Source organism: Gadus macrocephalus, chromosome 18, assembly GCF_031168955.1.
Source record: "Gadus macrocephalus chromosome 18, ASM3116895v1".
Taxonomy (NCBI): Eukaryota; Metazoa; Chordata; class Actinopteri; order Gadiformes; family Gadidae; genus Gadus; species Gadus macrocephalus.
This window is the reverse complement of record NC_082399.1, coordinates 1364164-1381728: the sequence shown is the minus strand read 5'-3', so window position 1 is coordinate 1381728 and position 17565 is coordinate 1364164. Positions and strand designations below refer to the sequence as shown.

General features: G+C 43.4%; 1 protein-coding gene across 2 annotated transcripts in view; it reads left to right on the top strand.

The window, feature by feature from the left end:
• The first annotated feature begins 1883 nt into the window (after positions 1-1883).
• The window catches only part of LOC132446851 (transient receptor potential cation channel subfamily M member 4-like), a 30660-nt gene continuing 14978 nt past the window's right edge, over positions 1884-17565 (top strand). The window contains exons 1-7 of one of the 2 annotated variants that reach the window (XM_060037391.1): positions 1884-2205; positions 2633-2694; positions 4764-4941; positions 5118-5298; positions 15872-16041; positions 16455-16632; positions 17159-17223. In XM_060037391.1, the coding sequence (XP_059893374.1) occupies positions 2146-2205; positions 2633-2694; positions 4764-4941; positions 5118-5298; positions 15872-16041; positions 16455-16632; positions 17159-17223 (894 nt within the window). In that variant the 5' untranslated portion in view covers positions 1884-2145. Of the gene's footprint in view, positions 2206-2632; positions 2695-4763; positions 4946-5117; positions 5299-15871; positions 16042-16454; positions 16633-17158; positions 17224-17565 lie in introns of those variants that run through there. The other variant, XM_060037392.1, reaches the window with a different exon arrangement.

Sequence of the window (17565 nt, the reverse complement as noted above, 5' to 3'; positions counted from 1 at the left end):
ATTATTCTTGCTGTGGCTGTTATCAATGATCCATCACTAATACTATTGTTGTTGTTGTGCTCTGTTAGGCTGGCGGCCGGGTCACGTGCACGACGGGCGCCCCAGGGGGGCTGCAGCCTGGGCACGTGCCAGATGCACAACCTGGCCAACACCTTGTACCAGTTAAGCAAGAACAGCGACAGAGACAAGTCCAAGAACACCCACGACCCGCGGGGTTTCGGGAGGTAGTCCGCGCTAGACCCGGGAGGTGGCCCACTATGACCCGGGAGGTGGCCCACTATGGACCGGGAGGTGGTCCACTATGGACCGGGAGGTAGCCCACTATGGACCGGGAGGTAGTCCACGCTAGACCCGGGAGGTGGCCCACTATGGACCGGGAGGTGGCCCACTATGGACCGGGGGGTGGCCCACTATGGACCGGGAGGTGGCCCACTATGGACCGGGGAGGTGGCCCACTATGGACCGGGAGGTGGCCCACTATGGACCGGGGAGTCCGCCCAGAGGCGCAGGCCAGGGGGGGCCTCGGCCACCCTACTCTGGATCACGGCCACCCCATTGGTCACCCTTGTCATATTTGCATTTTTTATACATATTTTATATACACATTATTTATATTTATATATATTTTTATTTTATTTATAATTTGCATTTTTGCAGAGACTTTATACATTTATATCTGGCTCTCATGTCCAATTCTGGTAAACAGATGCCCACTAATATTGTGGAACTCACAAAGATCATTGAACCATTCCAGGAGGTATTCAATGAGCTGTTCAGGTTATGCAAAGGAACCATTGGCATACCTGTGAGTACAGCTACCTGTGAACGAAGCATTTCCAGTCAAAATGGTCAAGACCTATCTTAAATCTACCATGGATGATGTTCGACTCAGCAACCTAGGAGTTTTAAGTGTAGAGTCAAGATGAGCAAAAAGCATGGATTTTGTTGATTTTGTGAAACGCTTTGCTACAAACCACAATAATCGCAGAATACTGCTGTTGTAAGATGATATGCCAATTTAATGTATTTTGTATATGTTACAGGCAGGGATTCAAAAGTTAGTCAAATTAATGTTTTTGCAATTGTGTAATTTATTTTCTGATACCACTGTCTGAATTAATATTATGATGCAGAGTTACAGCGTGTACATGAGATGGCTTGAGATGCCTTATATCATATTTAGATTCATGTGCAACCCAAAAATGATCTCGGGTCTCACCCTGGACACCCTACTGGACGGTCTGGAACCGTCCCCGTATTAGACCGTCCAATATATATTTAATGTATATGTTTATCTTCTGAAGATGTATTCACATAGCTATTTATAATATGATGTAAATTATGCATTATTTATTGATAAAATAAATATTTGATACACCCTGATGATTTCTCTGTTTATTTCGAGTGTGTTGTCTTAATAATTCTAAAGCGCATTTCAAAAACTCAAGGACGCCTACAATGACGGGCGGTGGGTGTAAGAAGTAAAGCGAAATCCAGACTGGAGGCGTTGAGATTTATTGTTTTATTGAGGTCATTGTTGTCCAGAATTGGAGTTGTGTGGCAACGAGGCGTTCCAGGGTTTGTGAGATGAAGGGGAGATTGGAGATTTGGTCGATAGTGGTTCAGGCAGGAAGGACCAGGACCAGGTTTTCTGAGCATTGGGCAGACAGTGGCGGTTTCGAAGGCGCAGGCAACAATTTTGTGGGAGAGTGGGGAATTGAAAAGTGTGAGGTAAGGGCATGGGGGGGGGGGGGGGGGGGGGGGGAACTACACAGTTCTATCAATACTAGTACGAATAGGTCTACTATAGCCGCGTTCAAACTCGTGCTCAAGTGCGGGTAAAGTTGGTTCTAGTCTGGGTAGAGTTGCTCAGGCAAAGTTGCCCCTCCTGTTTGTCTTATTGTGGACCACACCCGCTTCTGTATCCCTGACCACGCCCACACCTGTTTGTCTTATTGGTGGGCCACACCCTCTTCTGTATCCCTGACCACGCCCACACCTGTTTGCCCGAACCTGCACCGCTGCTGAAGACGCACTTCAAATACCTTGAGGGAACGTTGCGTCTCGATAACTTAAGCAGACATTTAAACCACCTCGAAGAGACGTCGGCGGTGCCGATGAACCGCAGCGGACAGCGGTAAAACCATGACCAACGCGGAGGGCGACGAGAGCGTCACGAAACCCTCCAAATCCGAGAAGGACCAGGTGGGTTCGGTTGAGATCTGGTTAAGGAGCGGGGAGCTCTGAGGAGCTCCGCCGACAGGGAGGTTCGATCTCCGGTTATTGTGAGGGGTTGTTCGCCGGTTGAAAGTCGACATGTCCGGGATCGTTTTCGGCTGACACTCTTCCACAGAAACATACACACACACTCTGACTCTCCCTCCCTCGGCATATGAAACGAAGTATTTCCTTGTCAAAACAGGAACAAGGAAAAATAAGCAATACACTGCCAATCTAAAATGTATAAACAATCAAAAAGTACAAGGTATGATTCTGTACTGGGAAGAGTAAACTTCGTGACGAGGGTTGTCGGTGTAAAGGAGTAAGGAGTAGTTTACAGCGAAAAGTAATTACATTCCAAGTGGCGTTCTGTTCCTTGCCGAGATCTAAACATGTGTCAATGTTCTGCTAGGCTTGGATTCCCAAGATCTTCAAGAAAAGAGTTTGTACAACCTTCGTTGAAGATTCCTCAAGGTAATTCTGTCCCAACACACATGAATATTAAACTGAATTCTTAATGAGAATATAATATAATATAATATACAGGTAGGCCTACGTACAAAACCCAACAACATGCAGAGTGGTTCCTAATAATTGTTGAGAAGTTTCCTGAGAAGAAATACTACGAAGTTCCAAAGCATGTTCTTAACTGCAATTCCTCATCATTTTCCTAAGAAGCGTTAATCTTCCTTTGAACTAATTATTTCTTAAGAAGTCCTTTCCATTCTTACAAACCTTTTTGTAAGAGTCAGCTCTGTGTATAAGTATAAATCACTCACTTGTTATCTCTATAGTAAATCAATCAATACTGTTATCTCAAAATTAAAACTGTAAAATCCTAATTTGGATCCTTATTATTGCATAATTAGCATAGCGTTTAGTAGCCTAGACCTCTGTCTTTATCTATAATATAATAATATCATGGACATCCTAGTCGCAATTCCCTCCACGGAGTGCCCTTTTTATAAAAGTATTGGTCTTAACTGAATCTATTTAATGGCAAGAAAATCACCAACATTGCTCCTTTACTGACCGTACCTTCGCATCACCTGCCTTTGGTTCCTGATATGTAAGATTTTTTAAATAAAGTTCATAATGTTATAAATAAACTTAAAAATATGTAAATAAACGTCAACCTCAGCAACTTTCTTTTAAGAAGTCTTCTTAGTGTTACATTTTTCAGTGTGTTGAAGTGAACCAAGCAGGCTTAAGTATGTTATTCTAACATGATACCCATAGAATGGCAGGCCAACTTGTGACATGCAACAGTATATTAATATAATATGTGCCTAATCGGTAATGGTGGGGTAACTAGCAGGTAGTAATATATTATATGTAATGACAGGCTAGCATGCTACAGTATGTTCATTTGATGCATGCTCTACCAGTAATGGCAGGCTAACTAGAGGCTACAGTATGTTAATATGATCATGCTGTACCAGTGATGGCAGGCTAACTAGAGGCTACAGTATGTTAATATGATACATGCTGTACCAGTGATGGCAGGCTAACTAGAGGCTACAGTATGTTAATATGATCATGCTGTACCAGTGATGGCAGGCTAACTAGTAGACTACAGTATGTTAATATGATACATGCTGTACCAGTGATGGCAGGCTAACTAGTAGACTACACTATGTTAATATGATCATGCTGTACCAGTGATGGCAGGTTAACTAGTAGACTACAGTATGTTAATATGATCATGCTGTACCAGTGATGGCAGGCTAACTAGAGGCTACAGTATGTTAATATGATCATGCTGTACCAGTGATGGCAGGCTAACTAGTAGACTACAGTATGTTAATATGATACATGCTGTACCAGTGATGGCAGGCTAACTAGTAGACTACAGTATGTTAATATGATCATGCTGTACCAGTGATGGCAGGTTTACTAGTAGACTACAGTATGTTAATATGATCATGCTGTACCAGTGATGGCAGGTTTACTAGCAGACTACAGTATGTTAATATGATACATGCTGTACCAGTGATGGCAGGCTAACTAGTAGACTACACTATGTTAATATGATACATGCTGTACCAGTGATGGCAGGTTAACTAGAGGCTACAGTATGTTAATATGATACATGCTGTACCAGTGATGGCAGGCTAACTAGAGGCTACAGTATGTTAATATGATCATGCTGTACCAGTGATGGCAGGCTAACTAGTAGACTACAGTATGTTAATATGATCATGCTGTACCAGTGATGGCAGGTTAACTAGTAGACTACAGTATGTTAATATGATCATGCTGTACCAGTGATGGCAGGCTAACTAGTAGACTACAGTATGTTAATATGATCATGCTGTACCAGTGATGGCAGGCTAACTAGTAGACTACAGTGTGTTAATATGATCATGCTGTACCAGTGATGGCAGGCTAACTAGTAGACTACAGTATGTTAATATGATCATGCTGTACCAGTGATGGCAGGTTAACTAGTAGACTACAGTATGTTAATATGATCATGCTGTACCAGTGATGGCAGGTTAACTAGTAGACTACACTATGTTAATATGATCATGCTGTACCAGTGATGGCAGGCTGTGCCAGTGTGGGAATGCCAGAGAGCGCCATCTGCAGGTGGCTCTGGGGGACTACTTCAGCACAGCCATGGTGAACCAGTGGGACAGCAGGCAGCACTCCTCGTTACACCCAACCGACGCCTTCGGAGAAATGCAGTTCACTGGATCCAGCAAGAGGCAGAGCTACGTAGGTACCCCTCCGTCCGTCCGTCCGTCCGTCCGTCTCAGATAGATCATTGTAGTTGTATTTGACATCGAGTGTGTTTGTAGTTCTTGTATAGATGCGTGGCTCTCTTTAGCTCTTTCTTAGTTTTCTGTAGTTCTTTGTAGTCCTCTAACTTTCACTGTTGCCCCTCCCCCCAGTTCATGCGTTTGGCCAATGACACGGCCCCCTCCATCGTCTACAACCTGTTGACCCACCACTGGGGGCTGCCCTCCCCCAACCTGGTGGTGTCCGTAGTGGGGGGGGAGGGGATGGTGAAGGTCAAGACCTGGGTACGAGAGGTTCTGAGACAGGGCCTCGTCAAGGCCTCCCAGAGCACAGGTATGTACTCACTCCACTCCCCTCCTCTCTCCCCTCTCCTCTTCTCCTCTCTACTTTAACCTCCTCCTCTCCTCTTCTCCCCTCCTCTTTTTCCTCTCCTCCCCTCCTCTCTCTCCTCCGGTTATTTCTTGATGGACACAATAGCTACTTCCTCTCTCCACTGGTGTGCCATGGCCAGGTGGCAGCCCTCGTGCACGGTGCCGTGCACACTCCCCCAGTCCCTGGTGTGTTGATCAAGGTCAGAGATAGAGGGGCACAAACAGACCCTCTGTTCACCAGAGGAGGCCACGCCCCCGGACACACCCCTTCCTGTGTGTGTTGTTGAGGAGTAAATATAGAGACGGACCGTTCTCACACACTGTCTGAGACCTGATGACCGCACACAGACTGTCTGGCCTCAACCTAAAGACGACACATAGACTCTTGTCGAAACTGGGAGTTAACCACCCTAACCTAGTTTATGTGATGTATAGTGCTAGCTGGATGCCCCGAAGGACATTGGACATCCTGTGTAAAGTGGTGTAGACTAGAGCTGGTTCTACTGTCTGACTGATACAAACCTTTAACCTGGTACCTGTACTGTCAATCAACCATAATTAACCACTGTTACCTGAACTACTGTCATCAATCAACCTATCAATTGGTACCTGTACTATCACTCAGCCAATTACCACACCTGTTACCTGTGCTACTGTCATCAATCAACACATCACTTGGTACCTGTACTATCAAACAACAGATTACCACACCTGTTACTGTCGTGGATTAATCGAGATTTAAAACACTTAGACTAATTCAAGAGCGAGAGAGAGAAATGAAATCGAGGGGTCCGGAGCAAGAATTGACAAAAGACTTTATCGTGCAGAAAAACAACAACGACGACAGCCTGAGTGGGTTTGCAAAGTCACTGTCGTTCACAAACTGCGGCGTCTTTTTATACACACAAACAGAGCAGCTTCTCCTTGAGGTGTCTGCCTCCACTCAGTCATAAATCCATCTTAACCTGAATGGTCAGCAAATAGACAACAAATGGTCAACAAAGATAGCCCAAAACACAAGGCTGAGGTCAGCATGCCTTATCCCCGTAGCGTCCTGCTCCTTTTTAGGGGCACCATCTGTTCTGAACCCAGACACCCAGGCCCCGTGTGTTTCTCCACTATTTAGACACACAGACCTCATAATAATCATGGTTTTCCATAGAATATACTCCTTAATTTCTACCACACATCCCCCCTTTTTTGTAAGATAAGATCACAACAAAAACATAACAGTCGTTTAGGCCATATTTTGCACTACATTTGATCATCATTAAAAACCTTTAAGCATGTTCAGGAATCTCAACCTGTATAATTCTCAGGATTTTAAACCTGTTTAAGGCAAAAAGATCTATCAAATGTTTAACCAGAATTCACACATAACATAGTATTTTCAGCATGCATTGAAAATTAGCATTTCAGAATATATGACAAAAAATATGAAACTCAGAAAAATAACATTTCAAAAAATGAGTAAATAATAGAAATTAAAAAACTAAGATTGTCAACAAGCTTGCATAGACTTGGATAGCTCTGATTATCGTCATGTACCGGTATACTATATAAACGTGGGGGGTTTGGGCATCGTGGTTGTTGCTTCTGTTTGCAGCCACCAGCCCTGAAACCCATTAGTCCAATGTCCATTTGTTCAAACTGTCCGAAATGGTTGTGGTTCACATGGAGAGGTCGCCAGTTAAGAAAATAGGACCTCCTTCTGATGTCAGATTCTCACAGTTCGGTCTCCTCTCTAGATTCACTCCAATCTATCTCCCCATAGAGCATCCTCTCCCAGTCACCCGACTCCTCTAGGTTGTTCATCGCAAGTGTGAATGATCCATCTGGGGCAGTGTTATTTGGAATGAAGGTGCAACCCATTTCACCTATAAGAGCACAAACTCCCCCCTTTTCTGCTAAAAGCCAATCTAAAGCCTGTCTGTTCTGCCAAGCCACAGCTTTAAGAAGTATATATTCTCTCATATTCAATTTATACTTTCTGTTATAGCCCCATGCATCCCTGACGTTACTGTTAAACACCATTTCATTGGATTAACTTGGATATTTACTTCACACCGATTCTTCCTGTGCACATGTTCACGATTCTGGTGGAAGGTTAATGCACATAACGGTTGGTTATCCGACATAACAGTAAACACAAATTCATTAATTTGGTCTCGCGGTGGTATCTGAGCATATAAGACTATTTTCCCTTTCTTGTTGACTATTCCTGAGTGAGTTGGGGCCGGATTGTCCTGTGTTTCTCTCTGGCTTCCTTCAGTACCAGCCCCTGATTCCTGGCTCTTCCAGGTCTGTGTTGTCTCCGTGGTTTCATCCTTCCTCGGGGTCTGTGCTTGTGCCAGCGGAATCTGGCACAACCCGTAAAGGATCAGAAACAGGCTCCCCATTTTCAGCAACATCATGTTGCTGAATCTCTTGGCTCGACTGGATCTGGTCCTGGGGCGGCTGGTCAGCCCCAGGTGTGTCTGCGTCTGGCTCCTCCTCCTCACACTCATCCCTGGACTTGGGTTGAGCGGTTTTTGTGCAGTGGTTGAGATGATACCACGTGGCACTTCCTTCCACTTGGATGGCTGTTGGTGTTGCGTTGGTGACTTTGTATGGTCCTTCTCTCCTGGGCTAGTTCCACTTTCTCCTGAACATCCTGAGATACACTTGGTCACCTGGCTCCACCCCCCTTGGTGGCTCCTTCTCCAACTCTGGAACTCTGTCTTTCTCTTGTTGAAAAATAAGCCTGTGTATGCCAGTTAGTTGTCCCAAATAGCGTCTTAATTCAGTTTCCAATTGTTCCAATGGAGGTCCTTTGTGAGGCCCTCGAATGACAGATGAAGGCATGGGTCGACCCGTAAACATTTCATGCGGGGTTAGATGCGTCGTTCTGTTAGTTTTTCATACGATAACTCATTAGTGTCAGTCGTAGTGCATTAGTCCTTTAAGTTAGTACTCTAATTTAATTTTGTTAATCTTTGTCTTAAGCGTCCGATTCCTCTCTCCACCATACCTTGTGGTTTGAGGAATGTAGACACAGCCTAATCTTTGTTTGACATGCAGATGTTAAATCACTTGTTTGATTGTTTTCTGAATAAACGCTGCTCTGTCGCCTGAGCTAATTTGTGACGGAATTCCAAACCTTGGCATGACTTCTCTAGTCAGAACCTTGATTACCGTAACCGCACTTTGGTCTTCTGATGGGACTGCTTCTACCCATCTGTTGAACACTGTTTTTTCAAATATTTCACACTCATTTAGCTGGATGTTAATCATTGTTTGCAAGTATGGTGAAGAAAAACCATGTTTTCAAATTTTTTCTAATTCTCCTCAATACCTCCCCCCTTGCGCAATGGTCAAAGCCATGCGCAGTAAATGATAAGCAAATCTAATAACGCCGTTGGTGCAACCAACGTCGAAACGTGTAACCTTAAGCATCAGCAAACTGAAACCAATCTTTTGGGAAGGGAAATCGAAACCTGTATGTTCAAATCCAAAGCCCAATATGGGTGGGTTTACCATCAGCCGCCTGAAACCACGCTGTTCCAAAGTCATGCACTAAACCGAAAAAACGTACATGCATTAGTGGCCTTCTATACCACAAAGGAAAAATTAAATAAAATAAAAACGCGACATGCCCCGTTCCAAGACCACTTCTGCTGCCATAGCTGACATATCTGACTCCTGTTCCCCCTCCACCTTTCATCAGCCGGCTTTTCCTATGATGGTTGCAGTCCGTCACTCCATGATCAAGTGAGCCAGTGCTCACAGTGACTCTGCCAAGTAATCGTGACTGTGCCTGAATTAGGTTGTCCCGGGCTTCAAGGTGGGATCTTACCCGTCGTTGGCTAACCAGCCTTCCATACTGGCTTATTGCAGGATGCCGTACCTGGGATACGATCAATCCCCACCTATATGGTGGTATAGATCGCAAAGTGGAGGGATGGAGACAGAGTCATCAGCCGCATCTGCCTTATGCAACCATATGTGTGCGTAATGAATACAAATCAGGGCGACTATAAAACAAAAGATAATTTATCAGAGTTAAAATTATTAAAGTGTTGCAGCAGTATTAGTGGCATTTGAAGGTAAACCCACTACTTCCGAATCCAATTTGACAACATAGCACGTATGACTCCTTCCCAGCAGATGTGGCGTCAACCCACCTACTGTCCTTTACTAGGGAGATGTGAAAGAAAACAAAAATCACAATATTAAAACTTGCATTTTCAATATTGCGCGACTCACTTTTGTCTTAACCATTACTCAAAATCATAATTCTCTTCATAATCCTACCCGATTGCCCTTCACTATCTATTTAAATTGAACGACCTAATTAAACCTTTTATTCTACCTATTTATTTTGAATGACATGTCATTGTGGATAACCTAAATTAGAAATTTGGATAACGTTTTATCATACTTATTCGGTCTAATTTTTAAGTATTGCCGATTGTTTTTTCTAAATTATAAGATCACTTTTAATATATTGTCTATTACTTATCATAATCTCGAGGGAAATATTTTATTTGTGTTGTTATCTTGGCACCTAGACCTCGTCAGGTCCAAGCACCAAAATAACATCCACCTATCCACGCAGAGTCCATGGGTTGGGTCTGCTCCTCTTTTGTTGAGTCATTTTACCCTGGCGCCATTGAACCCATTGACTCCTGTGGAGTGTGGTGTGCAGACAATTTTTTAACGCTAATTGCTCATGTTTTTGGAGTCTAAATAATTATTCCTAAATCCTGTAATCACCATTTGACTTGCTCAGGGACACATCAACACTCAGCTAGGAGAGATGGGGATCGAACCAGCAACCCTTTGGTTACTAGCCAACTGCTCTACCTCCTGAGCTAAACGACCCCAGCCACCTCTCCGCTGATTTATTACCTCCGGGTCGGTCCTCATCCGCCCTTTTTGCTTTCTATACATTCCTCTCCCTTCTCCAAACACCTTCTCTCTCTGATCCAACCCGTTGTCTCACCAGTGCTCTGTGTACCAAGATGTAATGATCTATACCACATGGTGTTCCGACGCGATGCAGAGTCTCCAAGAGCCACAGAATCACCAATCCCAGCGGTGGTTCTAGGTTTTTTCTAAAACAGTGGACATGGGTTACATACAGGAACCAATTACAGAGTACATCCAAACGCATAAATCATGTATTAGGCACAATGCAAATTCAATCTCTTTCTCTCTGTTGTCTCTCTGTCCAGCCCCCACCTGCGGGTTTTTTCATTACTTACGTTCCTTCTCTCTAACTTTCTTTACTTCTCTTTATCTACTTCCTTTGCTTTCACAAATCTCCATAACCATTTTCACTTTCAGTAATCCTTTCCTTTCCTTTCTGGTTTATTCGTTTTTTGGACACTCTCCAAGACTAGATTTATTAATCTTAAATAGGCCATCGAAAGATATGAATCTCCCCAAAGAAAATTCTAACCGGAAAGCCTTCTCCAATCCCATCGTCACTTCTCGTTGCCAATCTACACACTCTTCCTCTTCTCTGTCTCACTCTTCACAAATCACTTCATCTGTCCCCTCTAACTTAACTCAATGCTAACTCTTACTCACTCACTCACTCACTCACTCACTCACTCACTCATACAACTTAAAATAGGAATTCACAGATTCTCATCCTTGGAGCTGTCATAGGCATTAACTGCGTGTGTTCCGAGAATCCTAAAGTTTTGGTGAATTTACCTGCCAGGGTGAGGTGAGAGGCATAATTTGGACCTACGCAAGTGTAAGTGGCTCCAGTGTGGGCCATCATTGGCGTGCCTCTATAATTTATCAGAACCTGCAGTATTGGTTCCTCATCAGCTTGTTTTGTGATTGCTACAAGCTGACCCTCCCCCTGTGGATTCTCTGGGCACCCCTAGTATCCCTGACCTAAAAAGGGACCCGCCTGTCCCTGGTCGCTGTTACCCTGTCCTTGCTGGGATGGAAGAGGGTTAGTCAAACAATTTCTCTTCATATGTCCTTCCATGTTGCACCCATAACATATTAAAGGACCTCTGCGTTGTCCTTGGGATCCTGGTTGTTGATTGTTTCTAAACTGTCCTCGGGGCCCCTGATTCTGTCTATTTTTATTTGTGGGGTTCCCATAATTATGGATGTGTACATGTGTAACAGGTGGAGTAGGTGACAGTTGGCTCTGAGGCTGTTGTACTGGGAGAGAAAATGCCAATCGTGGATATTGGTTTTGAAGTGCGCCCTGCTGGGCGGCTTGCGAAATTACAGCAGCTGGTTCTAAAACACCTGCCTGTCTCTCCTTATCTCTTTCCTTCCTTGTGAGATCTTCCAGCTGAAGCTGATATAGCTTCCTCTGGACCTCTTTGCTTTGTTCCTGTATTCTTTGTTTATTCTGACGATATTCATCCACTGCATGAACTAAATGGCCATTAAAATTTCTATGAGATCCTGATGTAGACAGTCCAACCACATCCTCTAGTTTGGCTTTGATTTGGCTGGGAAGTGTCTCTATCACAGAGTTTCTAAACATGACAGAGAACACCGGATGGATCTCAGGATCCTCATTCGTCTCCAAGCGCCATCTGTCCACTTGGGCCTGGAGGTAGGATGCAGGATTCTCTGTGTCATTGATGGGGAGGCCTCTCATGTTTTTATGATCGATATGGGTAGGGAACTCCGTTCTGAGTGTGTTCCACATCGCCACTCTGTAGCGATCAAGTGTAGTCCCATCATACATTCCATCCATTATGTCCAACCCTCCATTCCTCAGTACAGACTCCATTTTAGATAACCCCAATACTCTTGCCAACAGAGCTTTCAGGTCACCCACTGCAATTAGCTTTCCCACTGTGAGCTCCTCAAATGTTCTAATCCATTTAGACGCCCCGTTAATTATGTTAGGGAGTTTAGAAATGACTCCCTTTAAGTCCTGTGAACCCCACGGTTGATAATGGGCCTGTTGTCCGTTGACTAGAGTAGGATAATTTCCCGGAGAAGTTTCGGGTGCTTTTCCTTCTCTCTGTGATCTCCTTAGTTTCTCATCTAACTCGAGTGGTGTGGGGCTTACTGATGTACTGCAGCCAGGCTCCTCTGCCCCTTGTGTCCCACTAGACCACTCCTCCTTTCTTTTGTTCCGCTTCTTTAATTTCCTTTTAGCATTCTTAGTAATGTGTTTTACACATGGTTGTGATGACCCTTCACCAACATGTTCAATGTCATCCTCCTCCTCTCCTTCATTCTCGTTTTCACCCTCACTACAACAAATGTCAGCATTGTTACACTCTTCCCTTGTGATTATTTTTCTGGCCACTCGTTGTATTGCGCGCCACCTCTCTCCCTCCTTTTCGAACAAAGCTAGCACTAACCTTTCCCTGTCTTTCTTCGCTAAGGCCGTTTTTCCACTTCTGTTATCTATGTAATTCCTTATTACTACCTCCATGTCTCGATACATTATTGAATCAAAAGTCCCTCCCATGGGCCATATAGTACCTGCTGCTTCTGTCCTTTCTTCCCAATTCTCAGAGATCTTTTTCATCTCACCTTTGAGCAATAGACGGTCTCTACTCAAAATCTCTACCGCTGTTGGTGCCATTTTTAATTATTACTTTATTACCTTATTTATTTTTTCTGAATTACACTATTTATTAATACAATTTATTTGAGTTTATTCTACTAGTTAGTTTAAATACTTTACTATCTCTAAGCTACAAACGTGAACTCCCCCCAAGCGCTCGTCTCTCTCCCAAAGATTGGAATGTAGCCCCCACCCTTTACTGCTACCAATTACCAACTCTGCCTTGCAGGCTCCTGCTCGACCCCTGTGTGTTTGCTCGTGCACGTGCAGTTAGTCAGCGCGGTGATGTCAAAGAGGATTTACACATTTATTCAGTACTTCAACAAATTAACTATTCTCTATCCGTCTAATTTATTTATGATTATCAACTAATTTAAACAAATTAACTATTCTCTGTCCACCTAATTTATTTATGACAGAATCAACAACAACAAAAAATGAACCGGGTCGTAAAAACCTCCGAGGACTTAATCCTAACACGACTTAAATACAGACAATAAGCCGGTTCATACAATTTCTTTATCTTATATTAAAAAATGTCCGAATTGTTTGTAATTAATTACAAATAAAAAGTTGACCGAGCATAGAAACTGGCCTTTTGGTTAATCACATGAACGGTCGGATGTATAATGAATCAATCAGAACTTCAAACAAGAATGATTGCCACAAAGCACCAAGATCAGAATTAAAGACTGGCCCCACCTTCAGATCCAATATCTGCAGTTTAAATGAACTCATACAAACGATGTTTCGCACAACCAGTCTATTCCTTCAAAATAATGGCTAATCACATACACACTCGACCAGATTACGAACAAACAAGAGACTCTTCAAAATACCAACTCAAACGGTACTCCAATCAAGAACCTTATCTATTCAAAAGTGCGAGAATCTGCTTTCTCAAAAATGCCAACACCGGAACTAGTCGACATCCCAAGCAGACCTCTAAAATAAAAATGAATTCATCAACGGCAATGAATTCCAACAGACAAGAAACTTATCTATTCAAAAGTGCGAGAATCTGCTTTCTCAAAAATGCCAACACCGGAACTAGTCGACATCCCAAACAGACCTCTAAAATAAAAATGAATTCATCAACGGCAATGAATTCCAACAGACAAGAAACGTATCTATTCAAAAGTGCGAGAATCTGCTTTCTCAAAAATGCCAACACCGGAACTAGTCGACATCCCAAACAGACCTCTAAAATAAAAATGAATTCATCAACGGCAATGAATTCCAATAGACAAGAAACTTATCTATTCAAAAGTGCGAGAATCTGCTTTCTCAAAAATGCCAACACCGGAACTAGTCGACATCCCAAACAGACCTCTAAAATAAAAATGAATTCATCAACGGCAATGAATTCCAATAGACAAGAAACTTATCTATTCAAAAGTGCGAGAATCTGCTTTCTCAAAAATGCCAACACCGGAACTAGTCGACATCCCAAACAGACCTCTAAAATAAAAATGAATTCATCAACGGCAATGAATTCCAACTCAGCTCTCTGAGATTCTCTCAAACATCCAACAGGCACTTCAATCGACCTGCGGACCTGTTACTGTCCTATTGGAACTTTCCCACTAATTCGATCCTCTAGAAAACAGCCACAGGACTTTATAAAAAGAACAAAACACTGCACTGTCCTTCCTTCCTCCAGAAGACAGCCACAGGATTTGACAGAAGACCTATTTAAACAAAACACCAAAACACCAAATAACAACAACTCGTTTACTCGTTTCAAAATAGGGAATCACAATGCGTCTTGGTCATTTAAAACCACAGCGCCTAGGGCATATGTGCGCGCACACGTCAATCTCTTCCGGAGCTCCCGTCTCTCTCACTCGCTCGTTTATCTATAATTTTAGTTCGTTTGATCAAAGAGACACTTTACCTGCTGCTCGGCGTTCAGACGGGGCAAGAACAGATCAAACGACTCTATCCTATATATGGCAAGACAACTTACCCTTGAGCTCTGGTCGTATGATCCGTTCGCGTCCCGTCCTCTGGCCCGGCAGCTGACGAGTCCCTATTTCCTCCTGTTCGCGACGCCAAATTATGTCGTGGATTAATCGAGATTTAAAACACTTAGACTAATTCAAGAGCGAGAGAGAGAAATGAAATCGAGGGGTCCGGAGCAAGAATTGACAAAAGACTTTATCGTGCAGAAAAACAACAACGACGACAGCCTGAGTGGGTTTGCAAAGTCACTGTCGTTCACAAACTGCGGCGTCTTTTTATACACACAAACAGAGCAGCTTCTCCTTGAGGTGTCTGCCTCCACTCAGTCATAAATCCATCTTAACCTGAATGGTCAGCAAATAGACAACAAATGGTCAACAAAGATAGCCCAAAACACAAGGCTGAGGTCAGCATGCCTTATCCCCGTAGCGTCCTGCTCCTTTTTAGGGGCACCATCTGTTCTGAACCCAGACACCCAGGCCCCGTGTGTTTCTCCACTATTTAGACACACAGACCTCATAATAATCATGGTTTTCCATAGAATATACTCCTTAATTTCTACCACATTACCTGTACTACTGTCATCAATCAACCAATCATCTGGTACCTGTACTACTTTCATCAATCAACCAATCATCTGGTATCTGTACTACTGTCATCAATCAACCAATCACTTGGTACCTGTACCATCAATCAACCAATCACTTGGTAACTGTACCATCAATCAACCATTCACCTGGTACCTGTACTATCAATCAACCAATCATCTGGTACCTGTACTACTTTCATCAATCAACCAATCATCTGGTACCTGTACTATCAATTAACCAGAAACCACACCTGTTACCTGTAGTACTGTCATCAATCAACCAATCACGTGGTACCTGTCCTATAAATCAACCAATTACCGCAGCTATCACCTGAACTCTGAGTCAACAATCAACCAATCACGTGGTACCTTTACCCTCAATCAACCAATTAGCCCACCAGTCACCTGACCTACCCTCCCCCTGTGCACCAGGTGCGTGGATCCTGACCACCGGCCTCCAGGAGGGGGTGGGCCGCTGTGTGGGGGAGGCGGTCCGGGACCACGCCACCGCCGCCGCCTCCTCCTCCACCAATAAGGTGCTGGCGCTCGGTGTCACACCCTGGGGGGTCGTCCAAGACCGCAAGCAGCTGGTCAACCCAAAGGTATACCACACACGCACGCACGCACACGCAAACGCTTGTGTGTGTATATATATATGTGTGTGTGTATATATATATATATGTATATATATGTATATATATATATGTATATATATATATATATATATATATGTATATATATATATATATATATGTATATATATATATATGTATATATATGTATATATACAAGCATGTGCATTAGTATATACATCGCACACAATAATCATGATCACATGACCCTCACCTGTTGAATAAAAGCTGTAGCTGTTCCTCTTCCCGTCTCTTCTAGTCTCTCTCCTGGTCTCCACACTTATTAATGGTCTCTTCTTGTCATGACCGGTCTCTTTGGGTCTTTACTGGTTTCTGCTATTCTTAATGCTGGTCCTCTCCTCTCGGTCTCTAACGGTCTCTAGGGTAGTTCTCCGGCTAAGTACACGGCCCAGAGCACATTCAGGGACTCGTGTTCCCTTGACAACAACTACCAGGCCTTCCTGCTGGTGGACGATGGCAGCGTGGGTCAGCGGGGGGTCGAGACCGGCTTCAGAGCCAAGCTGGAGGAGTACATCTCCCACCAACGCACCGGGATCTCTGGTCAGAGCTGTGTGTGTGTGTGTGTGTGTGTGTGTGTGTGTGTGTGTGTGTGTGTGTGTGTGTGTGTGTGTGTGTGTGTGTGTGTGTGTGTGTGTGTGTGTGTGTGTGTGTGTGTGTGTGTGTGTGTGTGTGTGTGTGTGTGTGTGTGGTCTTTAAGTTGTCAAATCTTTCTACTTTTCCGTTATATTGTAAATAATTTATGTTCGTTTCATTACTATAATAATAGTTCCAATTATATGTTGGTTCTTCTTTTCAATGTTATAACGATGTTAGTTTAGTATTATTTATTCTAAGTGTCTCAGATCCTCATCTCCCCCTGGTGGCGATGGTGCGAATGTACTGCGTGCCAGAGCCTGAACGTGCCAGAGGAATCCAACAAGTCTAAACACTCTAGATACATAGGCTTCCTCTCTTCTGACGTGTGTGTGTGTGGGTGTTTGTTTATCTGTGTGTGTTTTGTGTGGTATTTACTGTGCGTGTGTGCATTTATGTGTGTGTTTTTGTCTGTCTCTGTGTGGTCCAACAGGCAGTGGCACCATCGACATCCCTGTGCTCTGCATGCTGATCTCAGGACAGACCAACATGCTGGAGGTATGACCTTAGCCATAACTCTGAACCCCTGACTCTGACCCTAATATCTCTGATATCTCTGAAATCCTTGATAACTCCATATATGATATACATGATAATACCATATTACTAGCTAGTAGGGCTGTCAAGCGATTAAAAGTAGTTAACTCGCGATTAATCGCGATTAATCGTTTTTTTTTTTCTATGCTAAATATCCCTTGAATTCTTTGTCCCATTAATTTTTCTCATTTTAATGCTCTTATCAACATGGAGAAGTGCATCGGCTTGCCTTGTGCAAATGTTTTTTTATTGATAACAACATTGGCATATACTGATCAAAACAGGACGGTACAAAAATAAAGC